This window comes from Canis lupus, chromosome 10 (assembly GCF_011100685.1).
Source record: "Canis lupus familiaris isolate Mischka breed German Shepherd chromosome 10, alternate assembly UU_Cfam_GSD_1.0, whole genome shotgun sequence".
Taxonomy (NCBI): domain Eukaryota; kingdom Metazoa; phylum Chordata; class Mammalia; order Carnivora; family Canidae; genus Canis; species Canis lupus.
In genome coordinates, this window is record NC_049231.1 from 22,460,289 (window position 1) to 22,480,593 (window position 20,305).

At 54.2% G+C, this 20,305-nt stretch overlaps 1 protein-coding gene across 5 annotated transcripts in view; it reads left to right on the top strand.

The window, feature by feature from the left end:
- The window catches only part of SHISAL1 (shisa like 1), a 74,511-nt gene extending 68,591 nt beyond the window's left edge, over positions 1-5,920 (top strand). For 2 of the 5 annotated variants that reach the window (XM_038550256.1, XM_038550255.1), the window contains exon 5: positions 446-5,920. In XM_038550256.1, coding sequence (XP_038406184.1) covers position 446 — 1 coding nt within the window. In that variant the 3' untranslated portion in view covers positions 447-5,920. The remainder of the gene's footprint in view (positions 1-445) is intronic. The other 3 variants (XR_005365500.1, XR_005365501.1, XR_005365502.1) reach the window with 3 other exon arrangements.
- Positions 5,921-20,305: the final 14,385 nt, after the last annotated feature.

Here is a 20,305-nt window from a genome sequence, read left to right on the forward strand (position 1 = left end):
TTACATGGGCCACGAGTGCTGGTACAGAATGGAGCCATGGTGGCAGCAGGCTTGCTTATCTTGCTTCCAGTCTTAAAGTCAAGTCGATCTCAATATCCAGGGGCACCTAGGTGGCTCAATTGGTTAAGCATCTGCCTTCAGCTCAGGTCATAATCCTGGTGTCTTGAATCCAGCCCCGCATTAGGCTCCCTGCTCAGTGGAGAGGCTGCTTCTCCCTCTCCCTTTTCCCCTTACCCCAGCCTGTGCTCTCTCTTGCTCTCACTCTCACTCTGCTCTCTCAAATAAATAATTTGAGAAGAGGAAAAAAAATGGCTCTCAATATCCAGAAGTCATGCACTCAGGGAAAACCTGGCTTCTCCGGGCACTGAGGCCCAAGAGAAATGTCCTCAGTGAGTCCCCATGGAGGAGACACCATGTGATATTTTGTTTCCTTCTGCTTCCCCAGAAAACCCTTTTGCCGTGCCTCAGGATGGGGGAGGTGAGACCCGAAGCAACCGGCCCAGCCTCCAGGAAGAACAGCTTCAACAGAGACCCCCGGGAGAGCCAAGGTGGCTGCAGCAGTGGCAGAGGAAGAAATGCCACCTGTGCCCACAATCCCCTTCCATGGACTTCCAAGATTAGGAGCAAACTCAGGGGTGGGGGCCAGGGGTTGTAAGGGAGGGGGTCTTGAGCCACCCGTCTGCAAGCAATAGTCCCATTCTGGGCTGGTGGCTTCTGAGAGGTGATGCCGTTGTGGACTCAGGATGACCAACACAAAGCTGCTCTGGCTAATTCAAGCCGTAGGGATTAGGCCTGTGCATCGTTCCTGTGGGCCCCTTGTCTCTACTCCGTCCAGTTGTGGCCTGTGGGCCTGTGTCAGGATACCAAATGTGAGTGTGTGTGTGCACGTGTGTATGCGTGTGTGTGTGTGCACGCGTGCACGCGTGTGCGTGTGATTTGAGGTGTTCTTTTTGTTTGATTGATTGGTTTCTATTGGAGTCCCCCCGAGTCCTCTGATGGGCACAGGTCACCGGTAGTGGGGGCCCTTGCCAGCGTCCCGGTTCAAGCTTCTTGCTGCAGCTGGCAGCTGTGAGCCAGCGAGCCTGGGGCACAGCCCCCCGAGGTCTCAGAGGGTGCTGGGGATTTGAAAATGCTCATGAGGGTTTGTTCTTATGGAATTTGTTCCCATAGCAGTGTCATGAAAGGAGGCCACGCATCTTGGGCCGTCCATGGGGCAGGCACTGGGCTGCGTGTCTTCATGCGCTCCCTCTCTCACCGCCTGGGAGAGGGCTGTGGTGAACCCCTTGCAGAAATGGCTCTGAGCAGGGAAGGTGCCCAGGGTCACACAGCCAGGAGGAGACCAGCCCCTCTGTTTGATCTTAGGGGTGTAGAACCCAAAGTCCAAGGTACCCCCCGCACAGTCCCTGGGACATCTCCCCAGTGATTTCTCAGCAGACTGGCCGTTGCCCTGCGTTCTCTGCCGTCACTGCCCTGCAGCCCTCATCCACACGGCGCATTCTGGTTATGTATCTGCTGTGTCAGGCCCCAGGCTGGGCAGTGATGGGGACTAGCCCTGAGTCAGGCAGGCCTTGTCCCTGCCCTGAGGGCGGGGGGTGGGACAGACAGACAGATCTGTGCTGGATACGGTGATGAGGTTCTGCAGAAGCCCCAGGGGGAAGTGTCTAGAAACCATTCCACTTCAGGGTCCCATGCAAACCCGGATGCCTCTAACATCCATTCCCCAGAGCTCCCCCACCCGCCACCCACCCCGCGGGCCCAGGGCATACACATGGAAGGGCATTGCCCGGGAAATGATGTCATAAATCCTCAAGGGCCACACTGCCAGTGTAGACACACTCATTCCACTTGTGTTAGTAATAACCAGGTCTCCCCCCAGCTTTTAGCACGGGGGACCCTGCTCAATAAACGTGTGTCCCTCTGATGGCGTGTTCCTTGCTTAGCCAGACCCAGTGCTCTTGCACACAGACTGCTCTTCAGGCGCAGCAGTGAGCGGCGAGGCTCCTGTTCGTGGGGCTGGTTTTCCAGTTGGGGAGAGAGGACGAGAAGTGAGTGGAGAGTCAGGATGCAGCTGTAGTGGTGAGTGCCCCGCCGAGATTTCAGCCAGAACAATCTGTTACGGAGGGTGTTGAGGTTGCGCAGTCTGGGTCTGAGAATGCCTTTCTGAGCAGGTGACCGGAAGCCCAAATCTGGATGATAAGCAAGAGCCAGCCATGGGCCTGGAAGGCAGGGGAAGAGCATCCCAGCACAAAGGCCCTGGGGCAGCAGCATGCTTGAGTGTTTCAAAGAACCAAAGAAATCCGGGATCCAGGATGGCTGGGACCCAGAGGGAGGACAGAAGGAGTTGAAGGCAGGGAGTCCAGCTCTGGAAGGCCGCACAGACACAACTCCCCATCCTCTGATAAAGGATTTTCCAGGCAACCTGGCTCTCCAGCTCCCCATTTCATGGCCTAGGAAACCAAGATGCAGAGGGGCCCCGTGACTTGCGCCCGTTCACCTGTGGCGGACCAAGCCCGCGGCTTCGTGCTTCTCCCCCAGACAGCGGCACCCAAGCACATGGCTCGCAGCTGCAGAGGGGGAAGACTTTGTTGGGGTCTTGAGTAGGGATGGGCCTGTCTTCCTTTGCCCAGGCCGCTGTGGGGAGCCTTGGGGAGTGGGGCTTGGCAGCCGCCCAGCCCAGGAGGATCAGCTGTCACCTGCATCTGGGGTGCAGAGCCTGGGGAATCCGGAGAACTTGAGGGTTGAGAGCGGGGAGGGTAGAGGGGGACGGGGAGGCACCAGACCCGGATTCTGACATCAGCTCTGCACTAAGAGCCGTGTGACCTCGGGCCAGTCCTGTGCCTTCTCTGTCCTCAGGATCCCCCTGGGTTAAGAGGAAGGAGTCAGACCAGGTATTTAGGGGGCTTGCACCTCTGGCTTCCTGTGGTCCTGGGTGACGCTCACAGAGCTGCAGCTTGTAGGACTCAGCATCCGGCCCCTGCCAGCAGTCTCACCGGGGAGACCAGTAAACCCTATGGGGCTCAGGATGGAACATCCTGTTTGTGTGGGGGCCTCCCACGTGTGGCTCGGCAGACAGACGGGGGGCCAGCTGAGGGGTGAGACGGGGCGCCAGGTGTGAGAACCCTGAGTGCAGGGCAGGTGTGCACAGGGCCATCCCCCCACCATGTCAAGGGCCCCTCAAAACCCTGCAGGAGCCCAGCGAAAACCCATCCCACCCTACTGTGACAGGCTCCCGTGCCAGTCAGTAGAGTGTCCCTGAGAATAAGACACGGGGTCGTGACAAGTTCAAGTAGAGATTTACAGAGTTAGTGTTTCCTAGTGACTCCCAAACCCGGTTTTTCAAGCTGCCTATGTTTACTTCTTACTGTGAGCTTCTGGCTATCACCACGTAATATGTAAAAATAACAATAGTAACAGTACAAAAAAAGAGAAATAAATAGCAGAGGAAGAAGACGACAGCGTACCTTACTGGGGGGTTTGTCCCGCCGGGCGGTCTGTGTCCTGACCCCAGTCGGTAAGCACCCCCTCCCACTGGGAACGGCCTGGCGTTGACGGGCAGCTCAACGCTTTAACTCTCGCCTGCATCTGGTGTGATTGGTGTGGTTCGGAATCGACCCAGAACCAGTACCCGGTGCACCCTCGGGCCCTCCGCCCTCACCTTAACATCCGCAGTTGTCCTGAGCCTCAAGGAGCCGCCCAGGGGAGCATCTGACACCGACCAGGACCAGTTTGAAACAGGCCTTAATGGAAAACACACGCACGTGCACGCACACAGGCAACCATGCACACGTGCGCACACGCAGCGGGATCCAGTCCCTCTGGCGGTCCCTGATCCTTTAGAAGGAACAGGTGGGCAGCTAGCTAAGGTGGGTGGTGCTCCCCTTCATCTCCCAGAACACACGGCTCAGGCACATGGAGCCCCGGGGCCAGAAGGAAGGGCTGGGGCGGGTTGGAGGTGACGGGATCCAGGACAACACGGTCAGGAGTGGGGGTGACAGATTGCGAGGGGACACTTCCCGGCTCGCCATCCAATCCGAAGCTCTCCTGAGATCATTTCAGTCACAACGAGGCCGTGTGCGTGGCCGTGCCTGGCACTGTTCCCACCCCCCTGAGGCCCCCCAGACCCTTGTCCACACCAGGTGGGGATCCTGGCCCTGGGCCATCCCTCCCGCCCGGGGCCCCGTCTGCCCGCTCAGCTGACACCCCATCCACTGTGTCTCCTGGAGTCTCTGCTGTAAAAGGGGACGAGTTTCCCAGAGTAGCAGGCGTCCAAAAAGTGTTTTAGTGGTTTACGCAGCTCCCTCTACTATCCAGATTCACGTCACAGCCCCAAGTAGAGTTACTGGGGGGGCATTTCTGGTCAGTGCTCATCACAGGACATGTCCGTGCCCTGCCCTGTCCGCCCCTGTCGTCTGCTATGGGAACCCGAAGGCTGGGATGATAGGAGTGACCTGCGGAAATTCTTGAGCTTACCGCTTATCTGGTCCCCAGGAAACATTTGTAAGGTCAGGGGGGCAGCCACTCCCCCTGCCCCCCTCCAGGGATGGTGACACCATGCTCATTGTTACCTGTGGCCTCAGAGCCCATCCCCAAGCTGGGGCGATGCCCTTTACCCTCCAGATCGCAGACACCGCTCACCAGCGGTGTGACCAATGCCGCACGGGGCTCCCCGGCCTGCCTCGCGGCACAAACCGCCCCAGATGGCAGTCCGGTGAACGCAGATGTGGTTGCTGAGCAGTCAGTCAGGCGCGCGAGAGAGAACATCCTAGCAAAGCCATTCGTTCATGCATGCGTTCATTCATCTGTCCAACTAATATTCTCCAGCTCTGAACCCAGTGCGCCTCTGCGAGCACTTGCCAATCACGGAGGTGTCCGGGGACGCGCCGTGTCCGTAGGAGAGGTTGCGATCACCTGAGAAGTGACTCGCGGTGCCTAACAGATCGAACACCCAGATCCACAGAGCAAATAGGCGACACTTCCCTATCCCCTCCCTGATAGTGACCTTGGAGGTGGCACTGTCCCCAGCTCTCAAATTCCCAGTACCAGACCCCACCAGATAGTTGGTGCTAGATAGATGCTTGGTGAGTGAGCCGCTTTCACCCGTAGTCACACTGTACTGCCCCCCAAAACTCCTACCTTTACATTAAAACCCCGATGTACTTGCCCTTCACACAGTGAAATGCAGGGGCCCCCCTCCAGGAGGCACCACTGGCAATGCTGTCATAGAAATGGTAATGGGCTCCCAGGAACCCCGTTTCTTTGGACTGCAGTGGGAGCAGCATCCCCTGGGTCTGTGCAACGGGGTGCCCTGTGAATGGCCCCCACACCACCCTCCGAAACGTGCAGGAGCCCACGGCAGTCAGACGAACCCGGGTCGGGGGGATCGCTGGGGCTCGTGATTGCAAGTCGCGGGTGGCGCTGCCACCGCGGGCCCCCAGTGGGACCAAACTGGTGACCTGAATGAACCTGGCCTGGGTTCCCGCGTGTGTTCTCTCCGTCTCTCCCCGATTCTGTATGTTCACGCTGGTGGGATGCGCCCCAGGTCAGCAAGCAGTCTGGGTGATGTGCAATAACCCGTGGGGCGCCGGCCAAGAGGGGCTCGGTCTCGGTAACAAGGCAGGATGCCCCCCCCCCGGGCTGGCATGTCCACCTTGGGGTCCGTCACACAAGGGCACACAGGTGAGGGTGGGCCCGAGCACATCCCCTCTCCTGTGCACCCCGACTTCCCTTGGGCAGGCACAGGGTCTCCCTGAGAGCTGATAACTGGGAAAACCAAAAACCAATAATATTCCTGATAATAATAATAATGTAATAATAATGATGTATTTTACACTGACTGTGCTACGCTGCTTTTGTCTTTATATACAGTAGTTTTTATAAAGATGTCCTTAGGTTTTAATAAAGGAGTGTCTTGTCAACTGTTCCCCGTGTGAAAACTTGCTTTAATGCGTCCAAACGCACTGGAGGGAACCTGCCCTCGTGGTCGGTCACACTCAGCCTGGGAGGCCGGCAGAGGAGGGCCTGAGGCCCTCCCCTGAGGGCTGAGGAGTCGTCCAGGGTGGCGCTCGGGGTCCGGCCCCAAGGACAGATAGGAGGCCGGACGGGGACCAGGAGCTGTGAGCACGCAGGCAGGCCGGCCGGGGACAATTGCCTGGTGTGTTGGCCTGCTGCTTTGTTACCTCAGTTAACCCTGGGCCTGGGCTGGGGCAGCGGAGGCCGCCCTTCCCGGGGTGGGGGGTGTAGTCTCGTACCTGGCTTGGAAGGTGGCCCTACATGATGGAGTGCCATCCCGCGGGTTCTCAGAGGAGGGCCAGGCCCCTGCTCTCCAGGAGCAACAGACATGCTTATTGGGCAAATGGGGGCTCTGTGCCTCCGATACTGCCGCCCCTGGGGGCCACGTCGGACCCTCTTCCCGCCAGGTCTCAGCCCTACCAACAATTTGGCCAGAACAGGCTCTACAGACACTAGGACCATGTCCAGTTCAAGTCAAAGCTCCAGTCTCAAACACCATTCAGAGCTCTGCCTCCCACCCTTTCCCTGCTCCCCAGGGTGGCCAGGGTCTGGGCTGGAGCGGAGTTAAGGGACCAAAAAAGGGGGTGGGAGGGAGCTGGTTTCATGTCACTGTTTTTGCTGCTGCGGGCACGTTCTGCGGGCATGTTCTTGGGGTGCATTGAGGCTTCTTTGGGAGAGCCGTGTGGGGTCTCCCCCTGCCCCTCTTCCCAGCAAGGAGGACCAGGCCAGGATGCAGCCATTTGTGCACGTGCACTCACACTCACACACGGGACTTGTGGTCTTCCAATGGCAAACCAGCCTCACTGTTGAGGCCCCCCCCCCCTGCTCCCAGGCAGCCACCTAGTCCCCCATGGAAGCTTCCTGCCCTCTGCAGAGCTAGGTGAGAAGGCCCCCTGTCTCCAACCTCTCCTTCCTCAGCCCCTGGCCCTCCCATCCTCTCTGCCCCTGGCTGGGGGCTCAGGCAGGGCTGCAGGTCCACTGGCTGAGCAGACCAAGTAGGAAGGAAGTGCCAATGCCTTTCTCCCTGCAGGCCCCCCACATCTTTGTGACTGGTCATCTCAAAATACCATCCCTAGACACCATACACACACACACACACACACTCATGTACCTTCCCTGCTTGGCTCTAGAGCGGGGTTAGGATAACCTCTCTGAATGAAGACTATCCTCCTGGAAAGCTGCCCTCTTCCCCCCAGTTGTCTCTTCTGCTGGGAGCAGGGTAACCACAGGCGAAGGGACAGAGATTGGCCTCAGATTCCCTCAGGGTCTCGGGTGCCCAGTCTGGACTCCATTGGTCAATGGAGTGCCATGGGCAGGCTTGGAACAAAGAGGAGATGTCTTCAGTTGCCGATACCAGAAATTAAAAAGAAGTCGCCTCTACATATTCAAAAAATATATCAAAGATAATGAACTTAGGAAAAATCGTATCCAAACACCTGAAAATTGAAAAGAAATGGATAATTTTCTTTAAAGCATTACAAGTTCCCAAAACCAACACTAGAAAATAGAACTCTAAAGAGCCCTATAATTATTCGATAAATTGAATCCATAAGCAAATTATTCCCACTAAGAAAACTCCGGGCCCTGCAAATTTCAACCAAACCTACAAGGAAGAAAGCAAGCCCATCTTATGCAAGCTCTTCTGGAGAACCGGAGGGGAAAAATAAGTATACAAGAGTATGAAATGGCCTCAATTCATTTTGGGGGGGCCAGAGGAACCCTGATACCCAAACCTGGCAAAGTCATCAACACAGATGCAAAAATCCCAATCAAAATGCAGCACAGGGCATCAAGCATGACCTGATCAGCTATATCCCAGAAATGTCAGGTTGGTTGAACATCAGACTATAATAGCTATGATCCACAGCATCAGCAGCATAAAGAGAAAAAAATGTATGATCACTTCAATAGGCACAGAAAAAAAAAAAAACAAATGTCAACATCGGGTCAATTTTAAAAATGCTGGGGCACAAAGGACATCCTTGAACCAGATAGCAGCTACCCATGACAAATGTACAGAAAACACCTTATGGATTCTGAAGCTTAAAATCTTGAAAGCTTTCCTTTCAGATCAGAAACGAGCCCCTGACACCTGTTCTCAGCTCTTGTGTCCAACAGTGTATAAGGACTCCCAGCAGTACTGTGAGGCAGGGACAAGGAATCAAAGGATTGTGAGGATTAAAACAGAATAAATTAAAATGCCACCTTTCAAAATGTTACGATTGTAGAGGTAGGAAATCCAAAATAATCTAATTTAAATTAAACCCAGCAGCCAAGCATGTTATATATAATTCAAACAAAATCTGATGTGGTTTGCTGAGAACACTCTATTGTACATCTCACTCAGGGGCCTAGGAATGTTCTGACCTGTTCATCATTGTCTCACCCCAAAAGCCTCCAGGATCACCACGACCAGGAAGGACTAGACTGTGAGGGTAACTCATCAGCTCTTCAACACTTCAGGCTGGAGATAATAAGTGTCACTTCTGCTCACATTTCATTGGTTGGAACCAGTCACACGGCCCCACTTAACTGCCAGGAAGCTAAGAAGAGTAGTCTTCCTGTGGGCCCCAAAATATTCAAGTCACGCTTTGTCCCACATCCAGGGCACACTCATACCCCCTCAAGAGAGACAACCCAACTGCCATGGTCACTGAATCCAGCTTGAAATCTCTGCTCTTGGAGCAAGTGACCAGCACAGTGCTCTCCAGAGAGGCCGTGCCCACCTCCTCTTGCTCTGGGCGCCTACAAACTGAAAGAGACATTCCCCGCCTCCTATACTGACCCCATATTCCATGATGGAGCAGGGTTGTGACAAGTGTAATGAACACTTCCACGCGGAGACAATGGAGACCCGTGGCCATCTCTGCTCTGTAGAATCTACCTGGGGCCAAGGCCCCTACCCTGGGGTGGCCAAGCTTTCTTCATTAGGCTTCACCCAAGAAAGTATCTTGTCATTATCTCTGGCCCTTGACTATGTCCTGCCATCTGGCTCCTTGGCCACACCTTGAAATGGACATGAGAGAGTATGCACTTTGGGGGCCATGTAATTCTCAGCTGCTCTCTGACCCCAGAAGACTGGGGGCCAGTGAGCAGTCAACAGTCAAATACTTCCTTTTAAAGATTTTATTTATTTATTCAGGAGAGACACAGAGAGAGAGAGAGGCAGAGACACGGCAGAGGGAGAAGAAGGCTCCCTGCGGGGAGCCAAATGCAGGACTCTATCCCAGGACCCCAGGGTCACGACCTGAGCCGAAGGCAGACACTCAACCACTAACCCCCAGGTGCCCATATCTGGATCTTTTTAATCTGCATTTTGCCCTGAGATAGTTCAAGCCTTTGTTGTTCAAACACTTCCTAAATCCCTTATCAAGTTATTTTTGGCTTTCCAATCTTGCTAAGCCCCAGATTTCTGGAATTTCTCTATTCTCTTTATTTCTGCTCACAAATAGCCACTTCTTTCCTGAGCTCACTTCTTTCTTGCTATATCCTGTTGAGTGTCATCAACAGCCAAGACACACGTCTGCTCTCCTGCTCTCTCCCCTCTCATTGTAGTGTTGCAAGTTCAACAGGCTGTAGGTTCATGCAGACTGATTTAAGTGACTGTGTCACCATCCACAGCCTGACCCCCACCCCTCAGATCCAGTGTTTCCATGGCACCTGCCACCAGGTGCTAAGCTAATGCTGTATCTTTTAGCTTTTTGATGCCTTAACACTGATGTAAGTCAGGACAGGATAAGGCTATATGGAAGTCAGAATAAAGGGCTATCCATCCCTCGTGCACATGTGATGTAATCAGACCATGTTGCAGGGAAGCTCCACTCCACATAGTGACTCAGGGATCCAACCACTTCCATCTTGTGTCTCTATGGTTTTTATTAGGAGCTTTCTGGATATGAATGCACTGGGAAGGAATAGAGAGATGAAGAAGCATTCTTTTTTTTTTTTTTTTCAAGATTTTATTTATTTGACAGAGAGAGAGAACACAAGCAGGAGGAGCAGCAGGCAGAGGGAGAGGGAGAAGCAGACTCCCAGCTGAGCAGGGAGCCTAATGTGGGGCTCAATCCCAAGACTTCAGAATCATGACCTGAGCCAAAGGCAGACATTTAACCAACTGAGCCACCCAAGTGCTCCGAGATAAAGAAGCATTCTTGGTGACCTCATCCCAGTGTTATGTACTGTCTTCCTAAAGCCCTCCATATGCAAACATCCTGTAAAGACATTATGATCAAAACAATATGCTGCTGGCTTGAGAATAGACAAATAGATTAGAATACAGAAATAGAAGTGAGTGTATAGGCTACTTAATATAACAAAAGTAGTGCTTCAATACAGTGAGAAATTATTAATTAATATATAATTATTATCACTGTTTGACTAAGCCATAGTATTTATGAGTGACACTGACTAGCTACCCATCCTGAGGAAAATAAAAGTGGAGCCCGATTTTAGACATATGTGAAAACCAACTTCCTATTAGAGACTGAAATAAAACAATAACAATTCAGCAAGAAATTCTCAATGTAGGAAAGTCCCCACCCAGGACCGGATACTTGGTAAAGCTAAAGAAGAAGCGATTAATAAAACAAAAAAATTAATTTTTTTGGCAAAAGACAACACAGAGTTAAAATGTAAACAAGAGATTTAATCACGGAGAACACATACAAGGCTTATATTTAATTTATAGACAGTACGGACAAATCCACAGAGAGGGAATAAACAACCCAAATTCTAGAAAAAGATAAAAGGACACCAAGATGCAATTCACGGAACTGATCCAAATGGCAACAAACATATGAAAAGACCTTCAGACACACAGACATGGGGCAGGGGAGCAAAGTGAAATAAAGAGTTGCCATTGCACCCCCATCAGACTGGCAAAAAATAAATCTATAAATCTGTCGTTGGGAGCCCTGAGAGAAGAGGGTGCTGTCATGCGCTGATGCTAGAAAGGGAACCACCCTCACCTTTGTTGGAAGCAATCTGCAAATATCTATTAAATTAAAAAGCCATACCCCATTTGACCCAGCGTGGCTAGAATGGAATTCCACATGGGAAAAGGAACAAAATGATGCTCATCAACAGGGGACAGACTCCGTGGCACGCTGCTAAGTGATAGACCATCCAGTCTCCAAGGGGGGAACAAAAAAGCACGCATTTTTTTATTTATCGTAAAATCTACTAACATAAAGGACGTGTGGCACAGTTTACAAGTAATAATAAAATATACGACACTCTTGGTGATCAATTTTATACAGTCTAATAATTCTCAGAGTGCTTTTGCTGATTTTTGCCAAAGTCTTGTACCTGGCGCCCACTGATGGTTGCAACCAACGAGCAAGCGTAATTCCAACGGGAACGTTCACTGATGGGTCCATTTTCATGAAAGAGGAAGAAGGAAGTGAGGCCCAGACGTGTTGAGACTTCACTCTCCTGTCCATGGCGTGAATGCCCTCTTTGTCCAGTTAAATAAGCTTTCAAGTCCTTTGGGGAATGTTTCTCTGTGTGTGTGTGTGTGTGTGTGTGTGTGTGTGCGCTATTCCCAACACAAGAGCTACAAACCTGACACACTTCGATATTGATTCACATTATCGATGTTAGTGTTTCTTAAGTGCTAGACGACCAACAAGACAATAAATCAAGCCCTAATTTGTAATGCGTGGCAATTTCCGTGGTGTGCACCCTCTCACCACGGCCACCTGTGAACAACCTGTGTGACGTGTCCGATCACAGCTCGGAGAGAGACACACAAGAGCATGCTGTTGTATTATATGACAATAGATGCTCATAACCTGAGCATTAGTGCTAGTAAAATAATTAGGAAGTGATGGTTTTATCATCTTTGTTTTTTAATAGAATGTATTTAATATGTATTTTTTGGAATTTCATTTTTTTTTACCGACTCCATTTAATAACCGGCTCACAAAATTCCTGAAAAATTAACAATAGACTCTCACGAGGCGGTATGTGCTGGCTCCAGCACACCCCTGGGAATGGCTGACTACCATGGAGTGGCCACGCAGTAGAATTTTATGCAAGTATTCACAAGAATGAATTGGAGTTCCACAGAGGATTTGGAGAGATTTTTGCAAAGAATTGCCAAATAAAAGCAAAATACAGACAAGAGAGTATAATATCGATCCCATTTTTGCAGCACAATGACCGCCCCCAACGAAAGCGGCGTACCTGCATGTGTACACCTTAATTGGTGGTTGCACGAGTACTTCTGAAGAATAAGGCGACGTGGTTTGAGGACATAGGGTGTGATGTGTAGGAGAGAGGGAAGGGAGCCAAGCAAAATAGGAAAACAGAACAAAAAGACTGCCAATAAAACAAATTGCACATATGCTAACACATTCTGGCATTTATGCATAATATATGCACGTATGTGTTCATGTCATTAAAGTACACTTTAAACCAGGTCCTCGGCGGGACGGTTGTTAGGTTACCCATCGTTGCGTAACAACCTGCCCCCAGAAACGTAGTAGCTTAAAAAGCCAATAACATTCACTGTGACAATTCCCCAGGCTTAGAGTGTGGGTTTTCTGGGGCATTGGGAAGGCTGGGGAGTTACGCACGGTCACCCCACCCTGACCCAAGGATGGCCACAAGCTGTCTGCACGTGGTTGCCTCCACGTGGCTGCTCGGGCTTCCTCACGGCATGGTGACCGGGTGCAGAGGAGGAGTGGGGGGTGCAGAAGAAAGTCCAGGAAAATTATATGGGGATTTGCAGGGCTTGCAAGGGCTTCGATTTGCATTTCAGGTGAAATGTGGGATTTTGTAAGGTTTTGACCAAAGGAGTGACTAATTCTGGCTTCCTGTTTTGTTTTGTTTAAGATTTTATTTATTTAGGGGGCACCTGGGTGGCTCAGCGGTTGAGTGTCTGCCTTCAGCTCAGGGCGTGATCCCGAGATCCCTGGATCGAGTCCTGCATCAGGTTCCCACAGGGACCCTGCTTCTCCCTCTGCCTGTGTCTCTGCCTCTCTCTGTGTCTGTCATGAATAAATAAATAAATAAAATCTTTTTAAAAATCTTTTTTTAAAGAAAAATATTTTATTTCTTTATGTTTTAAGCAAACTCTACGCCCCAGTATGGGGCTCAAACTCACAACCGGCAAGGTCAGGAGTCCACACTCGACCGACTTAGCCAGGCAGGTGCCCCCTGCTTCCTGTTTGTAAAGGGTTGTTGAGCCCCGTGCTGAGGACAGATGGCCGGGCGTCAGGATGGGGCTGCGGGCGGCGTGGAGAGCCTGGGAGGCAGACAACACGACCTCCTGCAGATCGCACAGGGGCTGTGAGACGGGCGCAGGGACTTGGCCAGAGCAAGAAAGGCGGCGAGGCTGTGGGACCTCAGTGGGACGTCAGCGGTGGACGTGTTGAGCTTGGGAAGAGGCGGCTCACATCCCAGAGGAGCATGATGGAAGCATCTGGAAAACCCGGCTGGAGGTCAGGACAGAGGACCAGGCTGGAGGATAAGGTGGGAGTCGTTGGCATCTCCATGGTGCTTAGATCCATGGGACCGGATCGCGAAGGGAACCTGTGGTCATGAGAGGAGGCACCGTCCGAGGGCTGAGTCCCCGGACACCGCCCTGTGCTCAAGGTCAAGCACACAGGAAGCAATGGCAAGGGAGTGAGTCGGGGGGCCGGGTTGGGGGGGCAGCCGGGAGGAAAGGGGGACCCACCCACAGAGTCCGAGGCCAAGGGGTGACAGTAGGGATGGGGCCCTGCTGAGTTCATCCAGAGCTTTTCAGGGAATCCGTGGGGTGAAGAGCCTGCCTGGAGCGCCCTGGGGAGGGGGGTTTCAAGAAAGATGGGGAGGGTTTTGCTCTTTCGGGGAGCTCTGCTATCAAGGGAGGGAAGAAGAAAGCCGTGGAGGGCGGACGTGGGGCCAAAGGCCTGCTGAGACAGGGAGAAAGAGCTGGAAGCTTGCATGCTGAGCCCCCCCCCGCCCCCCCCCCCCCCCCGTCCCGAGCCGCACCCTCACTCCACCTGCCCTGGTTCATCCCCTCCCGGCGGGGGGCGGGGGGGGGGCCCTGCGGCGGGGGGCGGGGGGGGGGGCCCTGGACCACACACAGAGGCTCAGCACCCGGGGGGGGGGGGGGGGGGGGGCCTGCCAGGGACCGCTCGCACCCCGCATGGCTTTCGACCCCCACCCCTTCCCACCTTCCCACTCATCGCCCCAGAAAATACCCGGAGCGGCTGGCAAATATTTGAGCCAAACTCCAGCACAGGAGGCAGCAAGACGTGACAGGGCTGACAGGGCGACAGCGACGACGAGGAATCCGAGAGGCGAGGCCCAGGGGCGCTTGTTCAAAATGTCTACTGGTGGCTCCCGAGCCTAATTTCTGCATATGTAACGAATAAATATTGGTCTTTCCTTCTGCAGCTTTTTCCATTTGGGTGGTTCAATCAGATAGACGCGGCCACCTCTTGTTTTCTAGCACAGTGGGGAGGCAGGGGTCCCGGAAGGGGAGGCTGGCGCCCAGCATCGCACAGAAAGGTGGCCACGGACAGGGAGGGGAGCTGGGCAGGGTCAGAGCCCCTTGGAGGGCATGTGGGGCCGCCCTCAGCTTCTGCTTTACCTGCTGCTTTCATCCTTCCTATCCCAATAAGCACTCATCCAACTACTGCTTGAATACCACCAACGACGGGGCGCTCACTATCACAAGCAGCCCATTTCTCTGTGAGATGGCTCAAAATGTCACAAAGTTCTTCCATTGGACAAACCGTGTTGACCACTGTTCTAGACACAGGATGCAGTGACTAAGACCTCCAGGGTCCCTGCCCTCAGTGGACCAACAGGAACCCACACAGAGAGCAGGAGACGAGGGAGGACATAGTTCATGCAGAGGCGGGAGGGCCGGCTGAGACAGTGACAGGGCAGGTCACGGGGGTGACCAGGGGCCGTGGCAGCCTCTGAGGATGGGGACCACCCCGGATGTGGATGGTTATCTTCAATGTCCTTGTTGGGGGAGGGTTAGTCCCAGGAGCAGAAATGGGATGGGGCCCATTGGGCCATTGGCAGCAGGGCGCTGCACCTCCTTTCTGAGCCTAGAGGGACTGTGTGCTACCTGCGGGCCATGCTCTTCCTCTCCAGGCACCCCACCCCCAGGCATCCCCGACCCCACCCCCTCTGGATCTCCCTCTGAGCAGAACCTGCCCCCACTCCTACCCCTGGAGAACCCCCTTCCCGGCAGCCTTGGAAGCCCCAGCTTGGGCTTATTGGACTATTCTAGAAGCCTCTCCTGCATCAAGCCAGGCTCCAGCTGCCTCACCCCCCCTCCCCGGGGACCCTCATGACTAGTTCCTGCTGTGGGTCAGCCCCATAGAAGGTCCTGCCCCTGTTGTGTGCTGAAGAGAGTCCCGTTTTTGGATACGTCTGAGTCCTAACCCCCAGGATCTGTGAATGTGGCCTTATTCGGACAGAGGGTCTTTGCAGATATAATTAAAATGAGGTCATCCTAGATTTCGGCTGGGCCCCACGATGACCGGCGTCCTCCTAAGAGAAAGAAGAGGGATATTTGAGACGCAGACACAGAAGAGACCCAGAGGGAACCCCCTGTGGGGGCAGGGAGAGCAGGGGGCGCAGCCACAGCCAGGGAACCGCGGGAAGCCTGGGGCGGACTGTCCCTCCGAGCCTCCAGAAGGAGCCAGCCACCCGCATCTTGCTCCAGGACTCTGATCTGAGATGGAGACAAGACACCCCTGTCGTATTAAGCCACCCCGTGGGTGGCGGTGCCGCAGGACAGCCCCAGGGAGCTCCGGAAAGACTGGCGGCCGTTCAGGTGCAGAGTCTGCAGAGCGTGCAAGATGCAGGGACTAAGATGGGGACCAGGCCCAGGGCAGCGTGGGGCCCTCTCCCCGGGCCTCCTCTTTCTGCCAACACCCCGAGCCCACGTGGCTCTGAGCGGCTGGGTCCAGCCCCCAGTCCCGGCCTGGGCCACCCACGGGCTCTCATACTCGGCTCTCCTGGCTCTGAGGCTGCAGTTGTGTGGCCCGGAGCATGTCATCACCCTCTCTGGGCTCCTGCCAAATGACTGGGTGAGAACCCCCATTTCAGGGTATCCTGAGGATATGAGCCGTTACCAGCCATACAGCTAGGAGCCGGCACCCAGTAGACGCCCAGGGAGCTGCTGCTAAGTACAAGCCCCTCGGGGCGCCTTCAAGTCTCAACAGCCAGTGACCAAACAAACATGTGCTGATCGGAGGGTATTTTTTGCCTGAAACCGATACTTCTTATATGCAATTTTATTCTTATCAATAGTGGCAGCTGGTAGGATGCGTAGCTAAAGGTATTTAAGGAATTTTACACTTGTGTGAGGCTTTCTCTGAAAACTCATTCACAAACTGGAGTGGGGATGTCCTTTGTCAGACCATACGTCCTGGAGGGCGGGGAGGGGAACATGTCGCCGCCACACCTGACCACAGGCTGTAGCCCCAGACCCTGACCCCCTGCACCCGCCAAGGCCAGGCTCTCTCTCCATGTGGGCGTCCGATCCCGCTCCTCCTGGCTCCCGCTGGACGTGCCAAATTGGCCCAGGAGAAGCCGTGCTGTCGAGGAAAGCCACCTTTAAAATCTTCTCTGTTGGGACAACTGGGTGGCTCAGTGGTTGAGCATCTGCCTTCAGCCCAGGGCATGAGCCCAGGGTCCCGGGATTGAGTCCCACGTCGGGCTACGTGCATGGAGCCTGCTTCTCCCTCTGCCTGTGTCTCTGCCCCTCTCTGTCTCTGTGTCTCTCATGAATAAATAAATAAAATTTAAAATTTAAAAAAATAAAATAAAATCTTCTCTGTCCTCACCCAAGACAGGACCTGGGTTGTTGCCCATCAGAAAACAGCCTGACACAGCTCAGCTGCCCATGGGTCCTGTCGGAGGCGCCTTCCCCTGCTGGGCTCGCTGGCTTGGCTCATCTCAGGCCGAGACTGCCTCCAGCCCCTTTTGCTCTGCGTGTGTCCCCGGGGGTCTCTGCTCCTTCCTGCCTGCGCCCTGGAGAAACACCTGCCCCGCGCATCTCAGGCCCAGCAGGGCCGAGCCCACGGCAGCTTGTGATGCATCAGCTACAGAGCACGGTGGACTCCCGCCGCAGGACCTCCAGTCTGGGTCACCAAAGGCCACCAGCCTCCTCCTGGGACACTCAGAGCCCGGCCCTCCTGCCGTGAGAAGCCCGAGGTGCACCCAGCAGCCACAGTACTCAGGCGCTGGTCGGTCAGCGGAGCCAGCAAGGCCCGGCCTGGGACCAGACAAGCCCGAGGGACACCTTGCATAGCTCTGAGCACCCCAGCCTCCCTAGCCTTCCTCCTGGGGCTCTCACACTGCAGAGCTGAGCTGCCCCCCACCCCCTCCAGAGGCCAGGAGCGCCACAACGGGGCTCTCGCTTGCTGCTGTGTTGACCGGCGGGTAAGCTGGGGTTCACCAGACAGTTCCGGAACCTGGCCAGTAAGAAGTGTTATCAGTAGACTGCACCCCCGCCACCACCTAAAATGAGGCAATAGGACTTAGAAAGCTCCAGTCTGATGGTTGAGTCAAGGGACTGGGTTAGGTGTGTAGCCCCCCCACCCCACTAGGCTGTGGGAAGGCAGGGTGTGGGGGCTCTGAGCAGAAGGCGGAGAAGGCCCAGAGCCAGACTGGGCGGGACTTTCATGCAGAGGAAGCGGTCGCCAGGCCTGGGGGTCGCAAGGCTCGGTTTTCTGGAGCAGCCCCGTTTCAGCAGCGCCCAGTCCAGGTGTTATGGGGTGGGGGGCAGGGGTGCTTTAACAAAAAGGAACATGAAAGTAGTTTCCGCTTGCAAACTGTACTGAGACATAGGACCCTCCCAGCACCTTGGAAGGCACCCAGGGAAGGGGTGGACCATGAGGCTCCCCCCTGCCCTCCCTCCCAGGAAATCCACTCTGCCTTTTTTAAAAGGCTGCCCCTTGTTCCAGAAACCATCACTGTGTCACCCAGGATTTGTCACTACACTGTCTAAACCACATCACAGATGGCATTGCCCCCCCCCCCAAAAAAAATCCGGCTGGTGGCCTGCTGCTCCCCACAACACTGGGTCTGGGAAACTTGGCCATTCACAGTACATGAGATGGGGTGGGAGGGCCTGTTTAAGAGCTCCAGAGCAGGGAGAGGGACCCCACTGGAGTCCCGAGGTCAGAGCACCTGGCCCTAAAGGTGGGGAGCCTCAGGGGAAGGGTCTTGTCCCCAGGACCAAGAACCCCTGAGGTTAGGGGCTAGTCTGTCTGCTTTGGCGTTCCCCTAACATCATGCCTTGTGGGGTTGTTGCATGAAAGGGGGGAAGGAGTCTGAAAGACAGGAAAAGGGCGTGGAAGAGGGGAGAAGGAAGAGAGGGGGGAGAGGAGGAGGAAGAGGATGGAAGGAAGGAGAGCAAGAACTGACCATTGGCCCAGAGATGGTAGGACAAGAACGGAACCAGGTCAGGGGAGCCTAGAACAGGCAACAAGGAGATAAGCCCCAGCCAGACCTGAGGGCCCCTTCCTCCCTTTCCTTTCTGTTCACAGTGGCCACCCGAGGCTCTGGAGGGTCCATGAGGGCCCCCTCTCTGTGCCTCCGATTCTCCCTGGCCTCCTATCCTAGCCAGCCTGTCTCTGCTTTACCGCTGCACCATGCTGTTCTTCCCAGAGAGGACAGGCCTTTCTCCATATCCACACCTCCATCAAAATGACAGACGAACAGGAGGGCCTACGGGCTCCCATTTCTTTGTGGTTCTGAGACTCAGCTGCCTATTCTAATCACCTGAATGGGGTCTAGACCTCCCAGTGTCCAAACCGCACCTGGACCAGGGACTGGGAACATCTACGGTGAGACCCAGGATGGGGAATCCAAGTGGAGCCAGGACGAGAACCACTGTCCTAGAGCTGCCTCTCAAAGGGTGGTCCGTGGACCAGCAGCATCCAGATGGCCAGAGCTTGTTAGCAAGGCCGAATCTGCATCAAGCACCCAGATGATGTAAATCCTGAGCAGGTGCCTGGTGTATAAGACCCAGCGTCTACTGTCCCCGTCGGCCCTGTGTGGTGGATGACATCAGCTGGTAGGCCCAGACTTTGGCAACCCTGGTGGTCTGAGCAAGGCCTGTGTGCCGCACTTAGCCCATTAGGAATGCTCTATTCCACCTTCCCGGAGGATGCCGGAACCCTGTGCAGACAGCCCAATGGTGGGCAGCACCTCTAAGGCAGCCCACATCACCCTGGCATGGCCTGGCCTCTTAGAAAGCTCCATCTGATCTGATACAGAATCTCTTGGCCGTTGGCACCTGGGGCCTCTGCCTCCCCCAGGTAAGCAGCTGGGGCCTTGCCTCCACTTCAGGCCATCAGCTCCTCTGCACCTGTTTCTTGTTGCCCTCTGCCTGGGAACTCTAGGCCCACTCTGCGCCTCCAGGCAGGTCCTGTCCCCTAGAACATTCCCTCTCCCTAGCAGACCCACACAAATTTTGTCCCTAGAAGAAGAGACCCAAAGGCTTTTACCGGTGGCATCTACTGGTGTGGCGGGGAAGCTGATCCATGGACAAGATGCTGCCCGGGTCAGGGTCCAGGATGGGAGACAGGACAGGGCCAAGGGGGATCTTGACAACCTCCAGGTGGGGATGCGAGGAAGAGCCTGAAATGGAGAGAGAGAATTGTAAAGATGCATCGTTGCCTGTTAGAAATCTATGATGTGAAGCCAGAGAACGACTCCCATGTCCCACAGTATGATGGACCATTCCACTGAGCAGTCGTCACCCTGCAGAGCAACAGAAAAGTCATGTGTGTATATGCATGTACGAAGCTATTCTAATATATATGCCTATACACGTACAGATATGTGTAATGTACGGATTAACACACATCACGCGGGGCAAGCAAGAACAGGGCTAACCCTCACGAGTCAGGGGACTAAAAGTAGAATTGGAATTTCCTAGAGGTAGGCCGCAGCTGCTCAGCCCAGTCACCTGACCTTCCTTCGTCATGACCACGTGTGGCTCTGGCGTGGGAGCAAAGCCTGCTCAAGGGGTCCACGTAAAGCTGTGGTCTCCAAAAGGCTGTGCTGTCACTGTTGAAATAAGTTAAGGGGAAAACCTAAAGAGGACGCTTGCCTTTATCAATCCTGGCATGGGAAGAAAGGAAAAAACTCTCCCCTGAAGTCATAACCACAAGCCAGCCCCTAATGTGGGTATCACACCAGCTGTGTGGCCCTCAAAACTCAGACTTAAGACTTTAATTTAAAGGGAGCCCAATTGGAGCGACCATCGGTATCTGACTCGAGCAGATGTGAATTATCTCTGGAGGTTCTCATCTTCGACATAGGCTTCGAA